The 24,195-nt window shown below is 49.2% G+C and overlaps 1 protein-coding gene across 1 annotated transcript in view; it reads left to right on the top strand.

Annotated features, from left to right (window-relative positions):
- Nucleotides 1–1,351: 1,351 nt before the first annotated feature.
- The window catches only part of XDH (xanthine dehydrogenase), a 44,472-nt gene continuing 21,628 nt past the window's right edge, over nucleotides 1,352–24,195 (top strand). Inside the window, exons 1-13 of the mRNA XM_055088841.1 lie at nucleotides 1,352–1,436; nucleotides 4,819–4,915; nucleotides 6,244–6,352; nucleotides 9,490–9,616; nucleotides 10,575–10,636; nucleotides 13,885–13,953; nucleotides 14,269–14,358; nucleotides 15,440–15,581; nucleotides 17,790–17,882; nucleotides 18,468–18,619; nucleotides 19,871–19,964; nucleotides 21,569–21,678; nucleotides 23,805–23,989. Coding sequence (XP_054944816.1) covers nucleotides 1,352–1,436; nucleotides 4,819–4,915; nucleotides 6,244–6,352; nucleotides 9,490–9,616; nucleotides 10,575–10,636; nucleotides 13,885–13,953; nucleotides 14,269–14,358; nucleotides 15,440–15,581; nucleotides 17,790–17,882; nucleotides 18,468–18,619; nucleotides 19,871–19,964; nucleotides 21,569–21,678; nucleotides 23,805–23,989 — 1,415 coding nt within the window. The remainder of the gene's footprint in view (nucleotides 1,437–4,818; nucleotides 4,916–6,243; nucleotides 6,353–9,489; nucleotides 9,617–10,574; nucleotides 10,637–13,884; nucleotides 13,954–14,268; nucleotides 14,359–15,439; nucleotides 15,582–17,789; nucleotides 17,883–18,467; nucleotides 18,620–19,870; nucleotides 19,965–21,568; nucleotides 21,679–23,804; nucleotides 23,990–24,195) is intronic.

Here is a 24,195-nt window from a genome sequence, read left to right as displayed (position 1 = left end):
GGCACTGAGCAGAGAACTGATGGGATGTGATAAAAGGAGAGCAGCAGGGCAGGAGGAAGGGGAGGCAGAAGCCTCTTAGTAAGCTAAGAGGACCTTATTGCCATCTATGAGAAAGGTAATAAAGATTTTTATTTTGTGCATTTATGATTTCATTTCCAAGAGAAAAGAAACAACTCCTTGTGTGAAATTTGTAACCAGGAAAATTTGAACAAGCTGGACCTGTGGGGTGTAATCTTAAAAGAAAATTAATTTTATCTTCCACTTTCCTTTAAACTTTATTCAAGGGTAAATTTTGGTAGTTTCATGACCTTCTGGATTACTCTTAGTGAACAAAAAATCCTATGGGCAATTATAAGTTGCCAAACACAGTTTCATTTCAGGACAGAGAGGAGAGGGTAGTGAGAAAGTTCTTATTTATTAGGTGCTGGTGTAGGATGGCTTCCCACTGCTGGGAACCTTCAATTGCAGTCTCATGACATGGTGCGGGGGGCTGTTTTCTCAGTCTGGCTGTTCTCCCTCAGTCTCCAGTTTGGGGAGGTCCACTCCACACAGACTCTGATGGAGGTCCCGTCACCTCCTGTAGTCAGTCTTTCAGGAATGATTTAAACACCTCCAAACAAGTTCTCTCTCTCACGTATGGCCTGTGCTAGGTCCATGGCACAACAATTTCACATCCTTTGCTCTTCCAAACTCCGGAAGTGCACATCAGTCCTTACCCTACAATTCTTCCTCAGCTTGTCTGGTAAGACTTTCTCTATCTTTTAGCTAAGCCAGACCACCATATGCCCTGCAGCGTGTGAGCTTTACATGTAGGGCTATAGAAGCCCCTCCTGAAGTTGGAGGTGTGAGGCAGATACCTCCTCCTCCTACTTTAGGAAGATGGGAGACTCAGAGTGCAGGTCTCTCTAAAGAAACTGTTATCACACATTCTCTCCCCTTAATTGTCCCAATCACCCAGACCCTTTTAGGCTTGATGATGCATGAGGAGAAGTGAAACAGGTTTTCATAGATTTCCTTTGATGATTTGCCTCTGAAACTAGCACCACACCTCGTGGACAAACTTTCTGCCTTATTGAACATTCTGTCTGTGGGCCTTTGGTTTGAGATTTCTCCTCCATTTCTAACCTCTGTTAGTGCCGTTGACTGTGATGACCCAACGCACACCACACTCTGCTATGAGCACAGGCCAGCAGACTGGCCGTCCACTGCCTGAGAGGCCACCCTCCAGGATGCAAAGCCAGAGGTCTGTATGCCACCTCCCAGCTGTCCCTGGCGTTCACAAATGTGCTCCAGCAGCTGGAAATGAAATGACTTGTTCAATTTGAGGGAACTTTGCCTTGGTCAGCCCGGCATGGGCGGCGCCATACCTAAGTGCTCTGTGGTGGGTCCAGAGCTGAGCACTAATGCAGAATTTTACAATTGGAGCGTGTCCGCAGGTACACGATTTGGCTTGCAGCTAATATGCTCGTCTTATAGAATTAAGAAAAACACCTTCATTTTCATGATATATGTCGCACATCTCCATTAACTCTACAAATTCTTGGGTGAGACGATGACTAAGTATACCTCTGATATAGTTTTCTTTGGTGTTTGCCTTTATAGGTGGTGGAGAAAAATGCAGATCCAGAAACAACCCTTTTGGCCTACCTGAGGAGAAAATGTATCCTGACTTCGGAGCGGGGATGAGGGAGAGGGGGCACTTGGGGACTCATTCTCTGGGCCTCACGCCACTTGCTAGTGACTGGTCTGGAGGCCGTGAAGTACAGACGAAAGAGCACTGGGTTAGGGCTCTGGACCCCTGTGTCTTAGTTGCAACTCTGCCACGTGGCAGCTGTGTGACCCTGGGAAGTCATTTGAGCCTGGTGGGTCTGAAATTCTCAGCTGCCGAGTAAGAATATGGTTCTCGATGTTCTTCAAGTCTCCTGCACTTAAGGTTCTAGTAATGCCAAGGTTTTACCCTGGGCCTGTAAAACAAGCAGCTCCAAAACACCCTCCTTAGCTCTGGCAAGCTTCATGGTCGTTCCCCTCCCCCCACCCCCAGGAGGAGAAGAGCCTGCCTCGGCAGACCTTTGTTAATACGTAAATGGGCTTCCCAGGCAGGGTTTCTAGCTCTGCGAAGGTGGAGGGAAAGTCAGGGGAAGGGATATTTTTTTGGGAAAAGGATGCCTGAGGTAGGAATCGTGTAGAGGCACCATCCACTGCGGGAATGGCAGGCTTTGGAAGCACGGGGTGGGGGACCCCTGAGCGGGATTGGGGTGCTGCTCTGCTCCCAGAGCGGGGAGGGCTTCTGTAAGATCCCCCATCCCTTTTGTTCTTTCCTAGTAGGAAAGTATTCTGAGGCCCTGGAACAAAAGCAGCAGTAAAGCTAGAATAGGAGCTAACATTAATGGGCACTGACTACCTATGGGTGGAGTTCAAGGTGATTTATGTAGGCTTTCTCACTGATTGACAGCGATCCCTTTAACAGAGGAGGAAGTGAGGCTGGATGTGTTAAGGGACACACCTCCCCCTCGTGTGTCCTGGGCAAATGCTGGCAGACCTGGACTGAAGCCTGGAGCCATGCTCTGAACTTCCCACCCACACTGGAAACTCTCTAGGGGTCTGTTGTAGAATGATACTCATCCTGACCTCTGCCAATAAACCCTTGTGGCTCCCAGAGGCAGGGATGTCTGGTGGCTCCTTGCAGTGACATACTTTGGAACAACAAAGGAGCATTTCAGCACCCTCAGAAGCCAGCCTGGAATCCATGGCTTTGCCTCTGGTTCTTTCACCTCCTATCAGATAGTGGCTGGCTCTAGTGTACTTTGTCCTGGATTTTTGACCTGGCGGGGGCAGGTCTGGAAGTTCACAGCACATGGACCTGATGGCGTGTTTTGTAGACCTGGAGTCACTCAGTGGGATCAGGGGACTGCATGGGAATCCATTTCCAGCCCACCTACCTGGGTGATCTGGAAAGAGAGGCTCACTCTTAGAGATTGTTGACGTCAATTTTAGATTTCTAATACAGTTTCGAAGACCTGACAGCCTCAGAAATTCCTGATCATAGCAGTTGGCTGGTTTAAAGGCCAAATCTCAAATGAAATCCAAACCTGAAAGTTGGCGTGTAAATACGAAGTCCTCGTGACTTGCTACTGCCTGTGTTGAGAGTTGATTTGTGGGAGTTCCAGGCAAGAGAGAAGACCCTAGCCTTGACTTCTACCCTGGCTTCCAGAAGGATGCCCAGGCTAGCAGAAAACCTCTAGACTACTTTGGGCTGCTTCCATTCGTCCTCATGTGACCCTCGAGTGGTCTAAACTGCTGATCTCATATGTCCAGACTAGTGAAAAGAATAACTCGAGATCTAGAGATCCCTCCCCAGCTGTGCTTTAAAAGAGGCAGCAGCATGGTGGAGGAGGAGTCAGATGGCCGTGTTTGTTCCCTAACACTCAAAGTAACACAAGTGACTGTCACCTTGCAGGGTGCACATTACATCTTGGGTCTCAGTCTCCCTTCCTTCCTCCCTCCCTCCCTCCCTTCCTTCCTTCCTTCCTTCCTTCCTTCCTTCCTTCCTTCCTTCCTTCCTTCCTTCCTTCCTTCCTTCCTTCCTTCCTTCCTTCCTTCCTTCCTTCCTTCCTTCCTTCCTTCCTTCCTTCCTTCCTTCCTTCCTTCCTTCCTTCCTTCCTTCCTTCCTTCCTTCCTTCCTTCCTTCCTTCCTTCCTTCCTTCCTTCCTTCCTCCCTCCCTCCCTCCCTCCCTCCCTCCCTCCCAACCTCCCTCCCTCCCTTCCTTCCTTCTCTCTTTCCTTCTTTCTTTCTCTCTTTCCCTCTCTCTGTCTTCCTTCCTTCCTCCCTCCCTCCTTCCCTCTCTCTCTCTCTTTCTTTCAGCAATTCCTGCCCTACCTGCTAACCACATTATTGTGAAGATCAAATGGGTCCATGGGTATAGCTGCTTTCCAAGTAGAAGATGCTTTATCATTGTTAGTTATTAATTTTATCTTGAAATTAGAGAAGTGACCAGGGATAATAGCCTCAGCTCCTTCCATCTTCAGTAGGAAGGTAGATGGCCTGGAGGCCTGTGGGCCTGAGGGAAAAGCAGCAATGGAGCCTGTGTGTCCCAGGGAAAGAGGCCACCATAACTGCTGTTTTCCAGAATAGCCTATTAGTTAGGCACTTTTCAAGCACAAAGTATCAGAGATTTTGTTTCCCCCAATATATAAGAGGTGGCTCCAATATTGGTTTCTGACCTCAAAAATATCTTCATTTTAATTTCCATTCACATATCCTATGGGATGGATATTCAGAAGCCCCTGGTCCAGCCTTAATTTTGGTCCCTGGACTTCATCAATGCAAAAGGTTTGGTGGGGAGATGAGGAAAGCCGAACTCAGCAAGTCCCATGCTGGCTTGAGTGGCTTCCTTGCATGACCAGCTGGGGTGATGTGAGGGCTGCCCCACATACTCAGTCTTTGAGGTGCCTGATTTACCTGCCCAGTGAGACCACAGGGTTGGGGGACTGTTAAGACCACACCTAGAAGACCTTGATCCCAAGAAAATCTCCAGAATTAGAGAGCAGTGGAACTCCAGTCCCAGGGGATGACACATGGGTGCTGGTGCCTTTCCTTTTCTGTACAATGGAACTGGCCTCATGCCCTGCTTCCCCGGGATGCAGGGCAGCCTGTCTGAATGGGAGGCCGTGTGGGTCTGCTGCCTCCCGGGTTGAGGGGCCTGAGCTTGTGTGTGGACAAATGGCTCTTCACTCGAAGCTCAGTCCAGGCATTTCCCAGCAGCCCAACAAAGACTTTTTTTCCTCTGAGTTCATATTCTTTAACTCTTGACCATCCAGTGGGGCTGAGAGGGACAAAGCTGGGCTGCGGAGAAGGCGGCTGTGGGGCTTGCACGGTGATGCTTTCCAAGTATGATCGTCTCCGGGACAAGATCATGTATCCTTTGCCTGCTGACTGATGGCCTTTGAGGACTATGATCCAGGGGTCAGCTTTTGAGTGAGTGAGTGTGTGTGTGTGTGTGTGTGTGTGTGTGTGTGCATATGTGTGTAAGCCCCTGTGTTTCTAAGTAGACTTTGGTCATGAAGAGGGACATTATAGAATGATGTTTAAGGAAGTATCTTCCTGACTTATAAATATGGACAAGATTCTGAACTGCTGAAAAAATCATCTTTTTAAAATTCGGACTTATATCACATCCCATGAAATCCTTCAGTAGGCCTCCACTGCCCCCAAATTAAAGTCCAATCTTTTTGTTCAACATGTGAGGTCCTTCAATTTTCCCCACCTTTCCTCTCCAGTTTTCTTTCTCTTTGTGGGTCCAGCACTCTGTTCATGCAGAAACAGTTGTGAACTACCAATGCTCCATGCCCGTTCATTTCTTGGTCTTTGCAGAAGCTGTTTCCCGTCTTGAATATCCTTTTCTCAAGGACTTCTCTACCTGGCTAACTCTTACTAGCACTTTAGGACTGGGCAAAATATCACCTCCTCTAGGAAGCCTTCCTTGACCTCCGAAGATTGGGTTAGGTGCCCCTTGTCTCTGCTGGTCCCATGGCGCCCTGTGCATAGCCCTCCTGAAACACTTACCGTAAAATATTTAAATTTCATCTTCACACTGGCTTCTATTTTCCTGAGTTGAAGGCAAGCTATTAGATGACAGAGATTCCATCTTATTCCCCTTTATTTCCTCAGCCCTCGGCAGGGTGCCTGGCACTTGGTTGGCCTTCAGTAACTGATGTTGTCTGTATGAGTGAATGAGCGATGAATAAAGGGAGGGATGTGGGGAAGCTATTTCTAAGGGGTTGGTGTCCCATGTCACCTGGGGATTTCCCCTCCGTCTCCCCACAGAGGAATGGGAGAAACAGAAGTGAGTAAAAGCAGAGAAACAAAAGTGACAGGAGGTTCTGAAATTGAAGTGGCTAAGGACGGGCCCTGCAGAGAGAGGAGCACACTTTGGGCTTGGAAACTGCCAGAAGCTTCCTCTTGACTCAGCCTCCAGTGTCAGGCTAAGAGGCAGCTGAAAGTGACCCTGGCTCCCATGCTCCAGCTCAGAGGCCTAGGGTGCACCGATGTCTGACTCCACAGGACGCTGGAGGGGCTCGGGCACAGAGTCTTGGGTAGACAGGTGAGGACACCTGTAGAAAAGACGAGAACATAATGTAGAGTGAAGAGAAGTGACACAGGCATCACAGATCTCCCAGACCCTGCACTCAGGTCTGCTCCGATGACCTGAGTGGTCAATGGAATGACCTTAATTTGGGTTCCAGTCACTTTTCTGCCAATGCATGCCTGGCCCCCATTTGCTCCTTGCACCATGTTGCTGTGACAACTGTGGAAGGAATCGGAAGTACCAAGACGAGGCTGCATCCTGTGCAGGTAACCAGAGGCTCTTACCAAGGCTGCAGACTTGCTCTGGGTTGTCGGGCTGAGTGTCACTGCCCGGGCAAAGGTGGCATTCTGGCCCAGCCACCTCCCCAGATCCTCGTGGAGGTGAGGGCATGGCTGTGAGGCAGAAAGTGGAGGCACCCGACCCTGAAGCTCCCTCCTGTGTCTGGGTGGATGGTGACATTGCATGCCCCGTGGGAACCAAGAGGTCAACTGGATCTGGTGGCTGGTAAGTCCAGCTGTGTCAGAGCTGGAGGGAGGCAGGGCAGGGGAACTTCCTCACCTTGTGCCTGAGTGTGCTTAGGAAGCCCCCTTGCTGTCTCAGATTGAAAATTCCAAATGCTCTGTGCCCCTTGATAAAAAACCCACCTACTCCCTGCTCCCTCCAGTGGTAATTTCATTGCACCTCTCACCTTCCACCCATGGATCATATAGACATGGGCTCATTAAAATGGAGGTTAGCAAGGGCTGAGTCAGAGAACAGAGACACATGGGTGTCTGACCAGTGCTTTCTCCCTGATGGTATCAGGCACCTGAGGATGAAGCGAAATTGGGCACACTTTGGGGAAGAGTGGGCAGTAGTCTGAGGGGGCTGTGGAGAGAGAAAGGATGCTCGTAGACACGGTGGAATGGAGCCCATGTGGGAGCAGAGCACAGTGGGAAGGAAAAGCCACTGTTCCAGGTGCTTACGTTTAGGGAAACTGAGGCAGGAGGTCCTTAGGAGATTGCATCAAGGAAGGTGCCTGAGCCAGGCCCTTTTCTTAATCTTCCCTTGACTGTGTCATTCAGATCCTGCCACCCTTATGCCCCTTATGGGAGTCTGGAGCCAGGGTCGCCGGTTGAGCAAACTAATTATACTCCCTGGAGGGAGCATCTTGGGCCAGTCATGTGGGGTCAGAGTGCGGTGGGGTGGTATTGCTTCACTGCCATGTCTTTGCTTCCTAGGCAGGAAAAGGGCAGATTACTAACCTTGTCCAAACTGCAGCAGGTGTGAGAAGATTAATGAGGGCTTGTAATTTTCTTTGAAACATAGATGAAAGAAAGAATGAACCGTTTAAACACAGGGATCATATCCATACAATCAGGCGAAAACCCTCTCTTTCCAATGGTACAGATCCTTATTCCTGACGTACTTCTTTTGGCTCCAAATAAGCTGTAGATTCCACTTCCCTTTGTCCATTTATGTTTTTCTCTTGGCTTCTATGACACCATACTTTCCTCATTTTCCTCCTACCTCCATGCTTGCACCATGTACAGCTCTTCCTCGGCTCAGTCTCTAATTGCTGCAGCACCCTGGGCTCTGGCCTGGGCCCCATCTCTTCTCCACCTTCACACTCTCCCGAGGTGAGTTTAATGCCATCTACATGTGAATGCATCATATTTGTATCTTCAGCTTCGACCTCTCCTCAGAGACCAGACTCCTATTTCCAGCTGCCTACTTGAATCACTAGATGGATGTCTAATCTCAAACTTAACAAAACCCTATTTCCCCCCCCAACTTCTTTCTTCCCTGGTCTTCCTCCATCTGAGTCAGTGGCAAAAGCATCCACCCAATTGCTCAAGATAAAAATCTAGGAGTCATCTATGATTCTTTCTCTTGTACACCACACCCAATCCATCCAGAAGTAGTAACTACTCTACCTCCAAACTTTACAATGAAATCTTCGTTTTTTTTCTGTTTCTCCCATTAATGTTTGGCTCAAGTCACTATCCCCTCTTGCCTAGGCCACTTTAGTGTCCTGTTCCCCTGTTTCTTCTCTTGCCCCTACAACTATTCCCTGCCCAGCAGCTAGAGTGATTCTTTATAAAAACAAATTCAATCATATCAAGCCCTACTGAAATTCCCCTTAAAGGCCTCTCATTATCACACCCAGAATAACAATCCGGATCCCTAACCCTGGCTTATGAAGAGCTGCATGGACTGGCTGCTGCCTATTCCCCCAGCTGACATCCCTTGTCCCAGGATTCCATCCACCCTGGCCTTTCAGCAGCTCTAGCGCATCAGACTTTTGCACTGTCTGTGCTCAGAGCCTTTGCACTCGCTGTTCCCTCTGCCTGGGATACGCTCTTCCCTGCTCCAAATTATGTCATTAAGTTCAACTCGAAGGTCACTTTTTCGGAGTGGCTTTTCTAACCACTCCAAATAGCCACTAGTCACTCTGGGTCATGTCCTCTTGTACTAATTCTCTACATAGCACTGACCTCCACCTCAAATTTTCTTCTTTGTTTTTGTCAGTATTTCCCCTACTAGGATATGAGCTTCATGAGACCAGGAACCTCATCTCTCTTCTTCACTCTCTGTCCCCAGTGCCTTTACCACTCCTGGTACATAATAGTTTCTCAGTAAATATTTGTCAAATGAATGACTATCCATGCTAGGCACTGGGGATACAACATTCTAGCAATTTTACTTAATGTAAGTTCCAAGAGAGATTCCCAGAGATTAAAAAATAGTGTAGTTGAGGAGAATCTCCTTGTAATAAAAATCTTGCAGGTTTGAATGAAAATTCTGTGACATTCAATGCTTTTAGTGAATTCTATATCACACATTTCCCAATTCTTAAGTCCCCACCCATTGGACTTCAAGGATTGCCTTCACATAAGAATACAGCAGCATTCTAATTTGGAATAAATGCATTCATTTGGTTGATTTTGGATTGTGGGGTAGTGTAGTTAAAAGAACCTGACACAGCTCTTGCATTCACCAGGTGTGATCTTGCATACATCTCTTAAATGTCTGAACCTGCTTCCTCCTCTCTCTAGTGAAGGGAATGAAGGGTGAGAAGCCCCTCTGGTTTTAACAGTCATTGTTCTTTGAGGGGGCTGTCGTATTAATAACTCCCATGGGTTGACTCCTTCCTCTATGCCAGGGATGATGTTAAGAGTTTTATGTGAATGATCTCACTGAATCCTCTAAGTGCTAGGATGGTCCTAAACATATAAACAAGGCTTAGTGGGGCTTGGTAACCTGGCCAAGGTCACAGCTGGGAAATGGCTGCACTACGATTTGACTTCATGCAGTCTGCTACCCTATACTGCCTGTCGACATGGGCTGGCTCCGGCTGAGTCACGAGGGAGCCTGGGAGGGGTTCTGCAACACAGGTGTCTATGTCATCTGCCCCTTTTAGGAGAGACTCGCCAAAAGCCACGGCTCCCAGTGTGGGTTCTGCACCCCTGGCATCGTCATGAGCATGTACACGCTGCTTCGGAACCAGCCTGAGCCCACTGTTGAGGAGATCGAGGATGCCTTCCAAGGTATGGGCCTTGAGGCAGGGCCCGGGAGGTGGAGTGGCAAGTGGGGCTCTGAGGAGGGCAGGGCAGGGCCAGAGCGGATGCCAGGAGTGGACTAGGAGTTCCAGGCACTGCCTTTTGAGGGAAAGGCTCAGGCCACCCCACCATGTTGGTTACGATTGACTGGAAGGTTGGTGCTTTCTTAATTTGAAGAACACTTGGGTGGTTTGGAGACCGACCTTCTGGGGTCTCCTGCCTTAGTGTTCATCTTCCTGAGGTGTCTTCCTGCTCCCACCCCGTGCCAGGATGGGGTAGCCATGAGTGGCCGGAGCGGGAGGAGATGGTTTGGGAAACTGCACAGAAGCTAATGACATGGCGTCTTCCCTTGCTGCTTCCTCAGAGCAGGATTCTGCAGGGCAAAGGCCACATATGAGGAAGGAGGCCATGACTCTGAGCCTTGAGCAGGGACTGGCTTTCCCACTTTGCCTTCTGTGAATGGTCCCAGATGGTTGGGCCTGGTATCTGTTCCTCTGAATTGAGTAGAGAAGGCTCCCCATTCATTCAATCCATTTCAATGCATCATTTATTCAGTCAGTTATATGAAGTCCTATCATATGTCAGGCACTATACAGGGTACAGGGGACACAGGGATGAAAGAACAGTCCCTCCTCTCAAGGAGTTTGTACTCTGAAGGGGAAGAGAGCTTATAATGTAGTTTGATGAGCTCACTGATAAAGCTATGACTAGGCACCATGGGAGGACTTAGGAGGAGCATCTGATTCAGTCTAGGCATTCTAGCAAGGCTTCCTGGAAGAAGTGGTAGATGTTTTGAAGTCAGGGATACAAGCAGGAGGAGGGTCATTCCAAGCAAAGAAAATAGAATATGTAAAGAGAGCATTTAACTGAGCTGGGAGCAAAGCCATAAACCCCTTAGCTGCTCCGGGGCCTGCGCTGACACTGCAGCTTTTTCCTTGGCCCACAGGAAACCTGTGCCGCTGTACAGGCTACAGACCCATCCTCCAGGGCTTCCGGACCTTCGCCAAGGTAAGCTGGGGCCCCGGCACAGCAATGGCCCTGCTCCTGAAGCAGCAACACTCAGCAGTCACAGCTGGGAGGGATGCCATGGGCCTCTGGGTTACAGAGAAAAATGATCAGATGGCCAGCTGGCAGGTCCTTCTGCCACAGGTACCTGGCAAGGGCGTTGGGCTCTGCCATTCTTATTCTCCGGGGTGGAGGGAGGTGGTGGTTCTCATCAGTAGCACGGAGACTTTTCTTCCAGGGAAGGCCTGGAGAACTGGTTACCGGAAGAGACATGCTGCCTAATTTCCTCCAGGGCATTCAGGCTTGGCATCCTTCCTTGGTGACTGGCATGCTTAGCCCATGGCACAGGTGCTGAACGTGGCATTTAATAACAACCCAGCCTGACTCAGCACTCGCGTCCCTCCTCCTTTCCTGTCCCGGCTGCTTTCTGCAGCTGGCACTCTGCTGGGCTTATGAAACTGCTAATTAGATCTTCAGACAGTGTGTGAACCCCTGTAGTGTTCATATGACTCTGAGTGAGAATCCACAGCTGGGGTGCATGAGCATTGATTACATAAATGCAGACACACACCTGTCATCTGGCAAGGAGGACGGAGGGCTAGCTTCTCCTTTCTTGGCTTAATCTCCCCAGATTTTACCTGATTTCCCAGCTGGGTCAAGTTGATCCTGACTCCAATCAAACTGTCTTCGTCTCAGTTTGATTCTGGGTTAAGGGGAGAGTCACAGACTCCTGTGCCTTTCACTGACTTTTAGAGTTGGTACAGTACAAAAAGGAGTATTGTGTCCAAATAGCCCAAAAGGGTGGAGATGGAGATGGAGCCTCTAAGGATGGAAAATGCCACATCCTGGTGAATGCTGTTGATGATGAGGAACCAGGAGGTACAGATTTAAATGAAAATGATTGAAAGCTTAAATTCAGAATCTGCAGACCTGGGTTCAAATCCCATTCCATCACTTAACTGATGCATGATATTGGGCAAATTTCCTTGTTTCTAAAATGGGGATCGTAATAATACCTACCTTACAGTGCTTGTGGAAAGGACTTCTTGTAAAGCTCTTAGGACAATGCCTGGCACATCTTAGATTTTCAGTAAATGGCAACATAAATTATGATGCTGGTACATTTTTTCCATTACCCATATTTGATCTTCATGTATTGCTTAGGCTTCCCTGAGAACCAGGGATTGTTAATCTTGTGCATGTACTTATTTCATAGGAGGCTTCTCAAAGAAATACAATCTGACCAGCTCTCCTAGTTTCTCCAGAGAGAAGGGCTTTTGAGTGTAGCTGACAATTATACTCCTTCTGTGGGTCAGAGTTTTATCACCATTTACACAGTTCCTGAGTCTATTGTGACACCGTGGGAGGAGGTGAGCCGCATCTCCTTCACTCCAGCTGCCTGGCAGCGTAGAGCAGAGCAGAGTAGAGCTGGGTGCTCCAAGCAGGCAAAATGGCGCACAGAATGTGCTCAGAAGCTCATGCATGTTACTCATTGGAGGCCCCCAAGGCCTTTATTCAGAGCCTTTTAATTGTTACCTTACACACAGTTCTAAAAAGCTCATCTATCTAGTTTTCATGGCCATAGCACACACCGGAAGAGGGTGAGAAGAGCATGCTATAGCGAGGCAGCCTGTTCACAGCAGGAAATGACAACATTCATCTAGCAGCAAGGAAGGAAATGGGGGAACCATGGAAATAAGCCCAGTAGTTTTAGCCTACTGAGCAAAGTGGAAATCTCTCTGGGGAAAAACCCTAGCCTTATCCAACCGCAGTAGACCTTGAGGGCAGTGACACATTATTGTACGTTACAGTAATTTATGTCATAAACACATCAATTAATTATCAAGGAAAAAGCTCTAAGTAAGAAAGTGCTGGCACTTTCATTATCTGAATAATCCACTTTTGCGAAATACGTCCTTCCCCACAAGGACCAGGTGAGGGAGGCTGTTGTCTTACTGTACGCAGGGCCTGGTAATTCTCCACATCACTCCTCCAAAAAGAGAGATGCGAAGAGGCCCTCTCCGTCCTGTCCAAAGACAGAGGGGAAGGGCAAGGTGGTGGTTTGGCGGTATAAAATAGACCAAGCTGCTCTGAGATCCAGCGGCAAAGCAGTGAATGCAGGAGGGATCTGCACGCAGGGCAGCATGTGCTGGGGGAATGAGGCAAGTCTGACAGTGCTTGCACGTTCTCAGAGGCTACACCTTCGGCCTCCTTGGCCCTCTGAGAACTTCCTCGGGGTCGCTGGTGGGTGGTGACTCACCCTTTGGGAAATGTCGGCATGAATGGTGTCTTCCGTGATTCACGTATGGGAGGGCTACTCCCAGCCTGCTCCCCCAGGAACGGCTGCCCTGGAAATGTGTTCAGGTCTGTGCCTGGGAGTTCCCCCACTTTTGCCTCTTAGCACAACTCCACGATTCTGTAGTGTCTTCTGGGGCCCTGAGCCGAGACTCCTGCCTCCTTGGGCTAGATCAGTCAAGTGAACACACCCTTTCCCACCTTCAGTGCATTGGTTTTGGGAGGTAGCAATCTGGACTCTATTCTGTGCTCTGCCATTGGCACCCCAAGAGGTCCTGGGCAAGTCCTTTCCCCACCAGACCTGTGCACATCCTCTAGAACAGGCCTGCAGTGAGGAATAAAGAGTGTGAGCTTTCTGGCGAGAAGTACCTGATAAGGAGTGGGAAGGCCATCAGGCACCCTGGCTGGACACACCTCTGGTCCTGAACATCTTTGGCAGCAGTCCCACAAAGACTCCAGCCTGGGAGGTGCCCAGCCAATTCCCATAGAACTTGATGGTTTAGAAGTAGAGGCATGAGGGACTTCCCTAGTGGTCCAGTGGTTAAGACTCTGCTTCCCCTGCAGGGGACGCAGGTTCGATCCCTGGTCGGGGAACTAAGGCCTCCTCAGGAAGCAGTACTGAAGAGGAAAGTGGGCACAAAGAGATGATTTGATAAAATAGGACTAGCTTTTATGGAGAAATTTTCTCATAATTAAATATCCCTGCTGCTTCCAGGAGAGGTCCTGTTTGTTTATTCTCAAGTTATTTAATCTACATTAACCAAGTGAAAGTAGTTAAAGCAGAGGCCTTTCCTCTGTGCAGAGGCAAGTGGGATGGGGTGGGGTATCTGCTGTTCCTTTTGATGCTGGAATAGGTATCACACCCAGATTTCATTTGATAGTAATAATCTAGGTTCTTTAGCTTCTGTGAAAACTCTTTGCAAATATCTTTGTGTGAATGTTGGTCATCTCTCTAGGATGGTGGATGCTGTGGAGGAAGTGGGAACAACCCAAACTGCTGCATGAACCAGAAGAAAGACCACAAGGTAAGTGGATCCTTTTCATCCTGGAAGCCTGAGGGCCAACCTCAGATCAAAGGAGCCAGTGGGCTCTCTCCACACTCTGGGCAGTGGTGGCTGGAAGAGGAAACGGTTACGCCCCAACCATGAGGGTGGTGAATGTGTACATTAGCCCTGGATCCTCTGTTAAGACCTCCTTGTCCCTTCTTCCCAGGAGATACCAGCTCCTCCACCAGCCTGCTGGGGTCTGCGGATGAGCTTGCTTGGACGGAGGGCTAGGCCAGCCCTATGGGGCATTTTAAAGGAGGGGATAGTGTATCACTCATCTGTCCCCTTTTCCAGCAGGTCACTCTCTCGCCATCTTTATTCAACCCAGAGGAGTTCATGCCCCTGGATCCCACCCAGGAACCCATCTTCCCCCCAGAGTTGCTGGTAGGTGATGCCCCATGAGCCCCTGGAGACCTATTGGGTCCCACTCGTACCCACTGGGGCCTTTGTGTCCTCCTTGTCCTGTAGGTTTCAGCCTGAATTTCCCTTCCTTTTTCTGACACCCAAACATCAAGTCCCTGTGCCACATACTCCCACAGGGACCCACACTTCTCTCCTTCTCACACGTGTCACTTTGAGGGAGTGGATCCCTTTGGCACAATGTGTACAGTAACAGGAGCTCCAGAAGTATTTGGTGACCTCCTGGCTAAATCTCATGTACAAGCCCTCAAGCAATCCATTCTTCTTTCTGTTAGCAGTCCATTTATATACGAAACAAACAAACAAAGAGAGCTGTGTTCAAAGGACACAATCCGTGGCCTGCAGCCACGTCTTAAGGACACCTCTCATGCCTACTTTCTCACCTTGATGATTGTTCTCCTTCACTCCAATATCATGACCAATATAATAATAATAATAATAATCAAGCCACTCTGAAGATTTCTCAAGTGCAGATTTCTCAAGGGGTGGTGAGCTCATGAAGACTGCTTTATGAATTCAACAGGCCAGAGAGAACGGCTTTGCAGCAGACAGCCAGCATATCTTTCTCTGGATTGTGAAACTTTGAAAAACCATCAGCTTGATTTGGGGGTTTTCTCTCAGCCCCGCATCACCCCTCATGCTCTAGAGCCAACCTTCCATTGCATTCTCTTCTGATCCCCCTCCCATACCTCCTGGAGACAGTGTGGGACAGTTCAGGTCACCTTGCGGCAGTGACCTTCAGCAGGTCCCATAACCTTGATCCTCAGGTTCCTCCTTCACCTGTAAAAGATGAGACTAACAGTGCCTCCTTCACTGAGATCTTCTGAAGACTAAGTGACATGATGTCTATAAAAGAGCTGCAACGTAATTCCTTCCTCAGTACATGGTGTTCTCCCTCTCTTCTCCACTGACATGCATTTTCTGTCTGAATTCAGTATTAAACAAATCCATAGAAGAGTTCATCCCCTTGAAAACTTAAACCAATGGCCTTGGGAATGGCAGTGGGGAGGAAGAGGCAGCACAGTAAAAAAACTTCGTTTTCCAGAGGCTGAAAGACATTCCGCAGAAGCAGCTGCGTTTTGAAGGGGAGCGTGTGACCTGGATCCAGGCCTCGGCCCTGAAGGAGCTGCTGGACCTCAAAGCACAGCACCCTGAGGCCAAGCTGGTGGTGGGAAACACGGAGATTGGTAAGAGTGCGGGGTGGCCCTGGGCCAGTCTGCCCAGTTCAGCCCCTGTGGCTGTGTGTCCTCTGTGTGTCCTCTTCTGCCCTCACTTCCCCATTTCATATGTGGAGTAATACCACCTCCTCTAAGGGTTGTTCTGAGTACTAACCGAGCTCCTTGCTGACTGTTCTCCGTAAACACTGACGGAGAGCCTGCTCTGCGCTGGGTACTCTGGGAGAGCCAGGGGTACCCAGGTCACCTGGACCAGACCCCTTCCCGTCAGTGTCTCCCAGTCTAAAGGCGGAGGGAGCGACGTAGCTCAGGTGTCTGGGCCGGTGCCTGATGGACACTAGGGGTTTCATAAAGGTCACTCTCTTGCCCTCCCTTTTCTGGGGGTGATGTGGTAAGGCTAGGGAGAGGAGATGTCCAAGTGTGATTGTGCTGTGTTGCCCATGACTGCGGCCACCTGCCATGTGATGCCACCACCTGGGACATGAGGCCCACAGTACGTGAACAGGTCAAGGAGACACCAGATGTGCAGCTCTCGGGCTTGGTGCTTGAAGACACAGGAGCAGAGGTGCCCAGGTCCCTGCTCATCTCCATCCATTTATAAACCTGGCTTGGCCCGTTTCCACTTGGCTGGGACCCAAGCCCAGTGAGGATCCAAAGAGAGGATGGTGGCACAGCCGAGGTCTGCGTCAGAGGAACCCGGGTTTGGGGGGACTTGACATGCTTTTAAGCAGCCAAGTCCAGCTTGTGGGGGACTCCAGGCTCTGACTCTGGAGGGACCCCCCCGAGCCCTGGGTTCTGGTTGGTTCTTCAGCCACAGAGAGGAGGGCCTGGCTCAGGTCTGTGCTGGTGAAGGGGTGAGCTGGGCCATCCTTGTGAGCACAGGTGCTGTACAGGGTCCCCTGCTGCAGTAATGTGACACATCAGGATGGCAGGGTGGTCTGTGAGACGTGCCTCAGGTGATTTGACCACAATGGCTGGCCTGTGTAGCCATGACCCAAGGGCCCAGGGTCCCATGAGTTAAGGTGGAGAAAGAATGGCTGGAAGAATATTTGGGGTCCTTGGGTATATGACATGTTCCTCGCCACGAGTCACACAATATCCTGGGCTCAGTTAGATTCTAAGAGAAAGGCATTCACAAAGATATTATAAGCTCCAAGTTAGAAATAATTGCTTAAGACCATGCCACAGCTCCGCCTCCTCCCCCCTCACACACACTTCTCACTGTGTAACCACCTACAGCCATGATGTTGGGGGAAGTGGGTCATAGAGAGCCACTTATCAAAATGAGCCACTTAGTGCCTCCATCTGCATTCTTTGCCCTACGAGCTGATATTCAAACAGGCCAGACTCCTCAAAGCCTGCGCCTCCCTTCAGAGACCCTCAACAGCACCGGAAAGGGCCGGGGGCAGGGGGGTGCGGGTTGATGCACAGACATTTCCTTCTTACCCTTTTCCATCTACAGCCCTGTGGGCGGGGCTGGGAGAGGTGCTGTGCTAGCTGGGTCTGAGGAACAGGAGCAGGTCTGTTCGCAGAGGTTTCTTACTTGACTCACCGGAAGGACAGAAACCAGGCACAGACATTCGGTCCCACCAAGCCAGGCACCTTAAGAACTCAGATACTGGGGACTGGAAGGCCAATTTGAAGTTTTCTCTCTCAGTCAATTTTCCTTTTTTGTCTGAATGTTAGACTTTCATATCATATTACTATTACATCCCAATTCTAATAATTGCTCCGGTACTGAAATATGCCCATTCTTAGCTGTGTAATTTGGGCAAGAAACTTAACCTCCCTGTGCCTCAGTTTCTTCGTCTATAAACAGAGAAAATCACAGTATTTCATAGTGTTATTGTGAGGATTAAGTGAGTTAAAATATGTAAAGTGCTTAGAAGCATTTCTGACTTATTTTCATGCCCTTTTTCTAATATTGTGATTAAACACACACACACATATGCGCACACACACACACACCACACACACGAATTCAAGTTCATCTTATTTGAATTCCGATGGGTTTTTTTGAGAGGGAAAGACATAGCTTTCAGGCTGATTGTGCGGAAACTGCACTTACTCCCACATGTTGTCCACTGCACCCCTAATCCCAAGTCACCCACGGAGCATTACGATCGTGAATATGTCCTCCGTCCTGTGTGCAGTGGTGGGGAAAAATGCCCTGGTGATAAACAACAGACCTATAACTTGAGGCTTCTTGTTTCTTTTCAGGCATTGAGATGAAGTTTAAGAATCAGCTGTTTCCTGTGATCATCTGTCCAGCCTGGATCCCTGAGCTGAATTCAGTGGAGCACGGAGTAGAGGGTAAGGGGAAGTTTGCCTGAGCCCACAGAGGGGCTGGGATGCTGGAGGTGGGTCATGTGGGGGGATGGCGAGTGCCAGGAAAGACTCCTCTTTGGTTCCCGCTGTCGCCTGCATTTTTGGGAGCCGCCCTGCATGGGGAAAGCGGGCACCCTCAGAGCCCTCCTCCTCGGAGCATCCATGGTAGGGTGCCAGCGGGCAAGGGGCTTGGGATTCTCTGTAGTTGTTCTCTATCCTGGCTGCATGTTAGAATCGCTCATGGAAATAGGGGGTAGGTAGGGGGAGTTTGGGGGTGCTTTTTTAAAAAAATGCCAAGACTTCACCCTCAGAGATCTGATTTTATTGAGTTGAGAACCACTGGTTTAGAGACACGAGCACTCTGGTTGTAGGGTCAACAGGCCTGGGGTTGAGTCCTGGCTCTTTTATTAGCTGTGTGGCATTGGGCAGGTCACTTGACCTCTCTGGGCCTTAATTTCCTCATCCATATAAGGATGTGCGTCCTGGTTTAGCCTTACTGGGGTTGCTGTGTATGGAAGTGCTTTCCGAGCTGTGACGGGGATCGCTGTCATTCCGAGCGTGTGTTCCCAGGTATCTCCTTTGGAGCCGCTTGCCCCCTGAACTCTGTGGAAAAGACCCTGCTCGATGCGGTTGCTAAGCTTCCCACCCAGAAAACAGAGGTGTTCAGAGGCGTCCTGCAGCAGCTGCGCTGGTTTGCCGGGAAGCAGGTCAAGTCTGTGGCGGTGAGTCCCTATTTAGGGGCCCAGGATGCACGCTTTCATCGCAAGGCGAGGGGAGCTAGTCTGGACTCTGCTGCAGACCCAATGGGTGTCAAACTTAAGTGCTTAGAATTGCCTGGGGTGTTTGTTGAAAATGCAGATTCCTGGGCCCCACCCTCAGAGCGTCTGACGGCAGGTCTGGAGTGGAGCCCAGGGGTCAGGTTTTAACAAGCCCCACAGGTGTTTCTGATGAAGGTGGCCTGTGGGCCACCCTTGGAAGCACCCACGCTGTGACTCAGTCTTTACCCCTGAGGTTGGAGCCACCTGCCCCCCTCTTCCTGGATTTGGCCGAGGCTGCCAGCAGGTGGATGAGAGATAAGTTAGGGAGAAGCCGAAATAGGAAGGGGGACTGCCTTTCATAGCTGGGGAGAGAACCAGAGGTAGACCCCCTGAGAGGAAGGAGAGGCCCACCTGTTGACTGTAATAAGTCTTCAGACTAGCCCCCAAATTCTGGGTTTGCAGACGGCGTTCTCACACCTGGCGCCATTTCAGTCTCACAGTTGTTGATGGAGTTGGGAGAAAACCTGGCCCTTCCATTCCACTGCTGTTGTTGTTTTAAATTAGAACAAAAAACAAAGCAAAACAGCCTACTCCCATTCTCATCACCCTACCCCAGCCTCCTTTGATTACAGATAAGGAGACATAAACCCAGAAAACTCTACTGAGTTCCCAAGCTCAGATGCAATCTACTTCTGGGAAGGATTTTTTTTTTTTTTTTTTTCCTGGAGCAACTGGTTTTCTTCCTCTTTTCTAATAATAGGGGCCCTGTGTCTGATTCTCCTTACATTCTTTGCCAAGGAAGCTCAGTTAGAACACACTGTTCATCCTTAAGGCTTCCTCCTCATCTTCCTTGATCTTTACCTTTTATTTCTCTTTTACTAAATCTCTGTGGCCTCTGTGATAAACCACATCAACGCTTTCAGAAAAAGTTTGGGTGAAATCGATCAAACAAACAAACAATTTAAAGGGGCCGATCCCGGTTTACCAACGGGTAAATTGCAGAGCTGCGAGCCAACCCCAGGCATTGGAATCTCCTGCATGTTGCCCGAATGCCCAAGTTCTTACTGTGCTGATCTTGTGTCTCCACAGGGGTGGAGAACCTCAGGGCTCTCCCTGCAGCAGGTGTCCCCCACCTTCTGTGTGCTCGGGAGCCAGCTGTGTGAGCAGGGCTTTCCTGAGGTGGGCTCTCTCACACGCTCTCTCTGCTTGTCCTAGTGCATTGGAGGGAACATCATCACAGCCAGCCCCATCTCCGACCTCAACCCTGTGTTCATGGCCAGTGGGACCAAGCTGACCATCGTGTCCAGAGGTGAGCTGCCTCACGCAGTGGTCAGGAAAGAGGGCTGGGGATGGGGTGGAGTCTCACAAGATAGGTCACATTCTGGAGAAGCAGAGCCCAAAGTTCAATGATGCAGCTTTCCTAAAGTTTGGATCCCTGCCAACTGCGAAGGGAGATGTACCCAGGTTGGGGACCAGGAGAGCTGGACCATCACTTTATTAAGAATTCACAACAGGACCTGTCAACCAGATGCCTTACTTAGTGGTGTGTGCTGGGGCCAGAGTACACTGCTCACCACAGCTGATTGCTGGGTTTTCAGAGAGTCTGAGCATTTGTTAAACATGGCAGCTATTAAAACTTAAACTATATAACCTTACAATGAAATAAAGTATATTAAAAACAAAGGTAATGGACTTATATATACTACCAAATGTAAAATAGGTAGCTAGTGGGAAGCAGCCGCATAGCACAGGAAGATCAGCTCAGTGCTCTGTGACCACCTAGAGGGGTGGGATAGGGAGGGTGGGAGGGAGATGCAAGAGGGAGGAGATATGGGATTATATGTATAGCTGATTCACTTTGTTATAAAGCAGAAACTAACATACCATTGTAAAGCAATTATACTCCAATAAAGATGTTTAAAAAAACCAAAGCTAATAAGTACTCAAAATTCACCACTTCCTAATTATTTTATTTCATTTTACAGTCATCTATGCCTTTGAGGTTATTTCCATTTATTATATTTGTAGAGTGGAAATGCTACATAATGGTGTACTCCTGTCCATCTTTCCTCGTTGGAGGGTCCCCACGACCACCTCTAGGTTTGATGACTCTTAGGAGGTCAAGGAAGACTCACAGGACTCAGCATAGAGTCTTACTCATGGCTATGACTTATTACAGCAGGAGGATAGAAAGCAAAATCAGCAAAGGGAAAAGTGCATGGGGCAGAGGAAGCCAGGCACAAGCTTCCAGGGCCTCCTCCCAGGGGAGTCACACAGGACATGCTCAATCTCCTCAGTAATAAGTTGAGTTGTGACAACACATATGAAGGGTAGTCTACCAGGGACGCTTGTTAAGAGACTCAGCACCCAGGGCTTTTACTGGGGGCTGGTCATGTAACTCTGCCTGGCACGTACCAGAAGTCCAGACTCCCAGAAGGAAAGTCAGGTGTTCAGCATAAACCATATGATGTGTACAAACATTTCAGGCCCAGTGAGCCGTTCTTATCAGGGAATGGTGGGAACTCTCCTGAAATCCAAGGTCCCAGAGGATAGCTAGCGGCCAGCCTTGTAAGCAGGACTTTCAGAGGAGGGCAGGTCTGCTGTGTCAACTCTTTGCTACCCTCCTTCCAACAGCACACTGAGCGATGTTGCTCTTTTAGCTTTACATTGGCCGTGGTAGGAGTATTTATACCACAAAAACTAGCAAATGCTTTGACTCAGGGCTTTTTCTCAAAAGAACTGATTGTTAAACAGTCACCAGCACACCAGTGCTTAAGGATTTCAAATGGAGCACCTTGGCCCCCGTTGTGCAAGCCACTTCCTCTGGCATCAGAGACCAGGATGGAGAATTCCACTGGTGGTCTGTCCTATGCTTTCCTCACATTCGTCCCTCTCTGTCTTGCCTCTATACAGGCACCAGAAGAACGGTTCCGATGGATCACACCTTCTTCCCTGGCTACAGAAAGACCCTGCTAGGTCCAGAGGAGATACTGCTCTCCATTGAGATCCCCTACAGCAGGGAGGTGAGATGCTGTCAGAAACATCCTGAATCACCCCTACTCCGGCCAGGCTCCAGACAGGGAGACCAGAGCCTGCCTCGGGAACCAAACTTAGCATCTCTTCACTTTAACATTGATGTTCTTGTCTCTGAACCTTGCCTTTAACCAACCATATTACTCTCTGAGTAATAGGAGGGCACAGGGCATAGTCAATGAAACCAGACAGGTAGATGTGTGATCCTGAGTGAGTCATTCATCTTTCTGAGCTCCAATTTCCTCATCTGTAAAATGGGCCCATGTTACTGACTGTGCAGGTTATTGTGAAGACTGAAAAGAAAGAATTCATAAGGTTCCTGGCAGATGTCCAGCAGCTGGTGGAGATCACCAGCTAGTGCTAGCGACATAATTCCAAGAACACATCTAGTTGTGGAGTATCCCTGCCCCAGTTTTTGTATGATGAAGTGTGGAGTTCGCATGCTGGGTATTGAAGCTACCTGTGAGTCAGGTCCTCACATGCTGACCTTGGGCTTGACAAGGCACTTTTTCACTGACCTTGCCCTGTGTTGTCTTGGATGGATTCCTGCTTCACGAGGATTTTCTGGCTTGTTGGGGCAGGTCTGGGCTCCTCTGGCCACCTTGCTCTTGTTCCTTGGGGCCTGTGGTGTCTTGAGCTGGTGTGGTTTTGTCCTACACATTCCACAGTGGGCCTTTTAGAAAAGTGATCTGTGAGAGCCAGGAACCAGCTGTAAAGGAGAGTATTAAGGGTTTACCAGAGCTTGTGCTTTAGCGAGTGTTACAAGGCATGTTTTGCCCTTGCTGATTTTGACCTCCTTAATGAGAATACTAATTAAATTAAAGCAGTTATATCCCTGTAGTGGTTTCTTAATGATTGTCCTGCTTGTCCTTATAGACCATTTTGAACAGGGATTCACAGAGTTTTTGTATTTCACAGATCAGTAGATATTTTTTTTTTTTTTTAATTATGAGGTGGGGAAAGGTAGAGGAAACCGGCGTAGCACTGCCCAGTTTTTATTTTGCCAGGTAGGGACATTAACAAAAAACATTTTATAAATGAAAAGAGGTTTTAATACCCAGAATTAGGTCTTTCTCAAGAAAGAACAGCTGATGACCTGATGCTGACGCTGCATGAACCCCGGGAAAAATGTTGCCGTGGGCGAGCACAGTCCTGGAAGTGAGCGGCTGGAACCTCTGTTCCAGAACCGAGTTCAAGCTCTGGGCTGATTGCCCCAGGGCCATGTTAGACATCAGAAATCTAGACAAGCTTTCTCATTAGGAGGGGTCTCCGTGGCTTCTTCAACAAAAGCCTGGGGCCATTTTGAACCTCAACAGTGGGCCTCCTTGCTTCTCCAATAAACCTTTCCTTAAACCTCCCACCTTTGACATTCATCAGAACTTGTGGTGCCAGGGTGAGTTCAGACCTCGAGCAGAACCTGACACAGATGGTTCTTACCTGGAAAGTAACTCACGCTCTCCTCCTATCACCAATGACAGAGATTGGCTTGGATCCGGGGGAAATGTATGTTCAAAGCACAAAGGCAGCTACTGTTTCATAGTGAGTCTTTCTCTCAGGAAACAAGATTTCTAACCAGAGCCAGTGGACTGGTGAGAGACACAAGTCAGGGAGAGCGTCTGCAGAAGCCACAAGCACCTCCATCTGATGCTGGGTTTCAAACACCCTTTGGCATCGCACTGTACCCGCTTGAGAGGTGGTCAGGCCAGTGGAGCCTTCAGAACAGCTCTGGGGAGGCCGGATGGACATGATACCGGGCACCAGGAGGGGGAAGCCGTGGTGGGGCTGCGGCAGTCTCTCAGGAGCCTTCGTGAAAGCACCTTGCCCCGCCCCCTCCTGCTCTTTGGTTGAGAGCACCCAGTTCTCCTGTGTCCCTGATTTCCCATTTTCCAGACTGATAGGCAGAAATCCTGGCCCTTTCCCAGCTTCCAGGAACATGATCTGGAACTTCTCCTGAAAAGGTGGTAGTTATGTCCCGATCTTTGACCTCTACCACCAGCTCTTGGCTGCTCTGTGATGGTCTTACCGCCTCACCCCACCTTGTGTCCCTGCTTCAGGCTCACCATTTGCAGTCCTTGCAAGACAAGGTAGGAAACAGGTATTTTTCTGTGATTTTCAGGGTGAGTTTTTCTCAGCATTCAAGCAGGCTTCCCGGAGAGAAGATGACATAGCCAAGGTGACCTGTGGCATGAGAGTCCTGTTCCAGCCAGGAACCACGCAGGTAAAGGAGCTGGCCCTTTGCTATGGTGGAATGGCGGACAGAACGATCTCAGCCCTCAAGACCACACAGAAACAGCTATGGAAGTAAGAGCTACCAGCAAAATAAAATTTCTCCTGCTGCTACTGATATTATCACTGCTGCTGCTACTACTATGACTACCAGCAGTATTACCATTGCTGCTACTACTGTTACTACTGTAGCTCCTTCTACTACTACTACTGTGATTACTGCTGCCACTAGTAGTATTACTATGAATAGTGTTGCTGCTGCTGTACTACTATCAGTATTG

Source organism: Physeter macrocephalus, chromosome 12 (genome assembly GCF_002837175.3).
Source record: "Physeter macrocephalus isolate SW-GA chromosome 12, ASM283717v5, whole genome shotgun sequence".
NCBI classification, from domain to species: domain Eukaryota; kingdom Metazoa; phylum Chordata; class Mammalia; order Artiodactyla; family Physeteridae; genus Physeter; species Physeter macrocephalus.
Note: the sequence above shows the minus strand (reverse complement) of the source record. Positions and strands in the feature narration are given on the sequence as shown.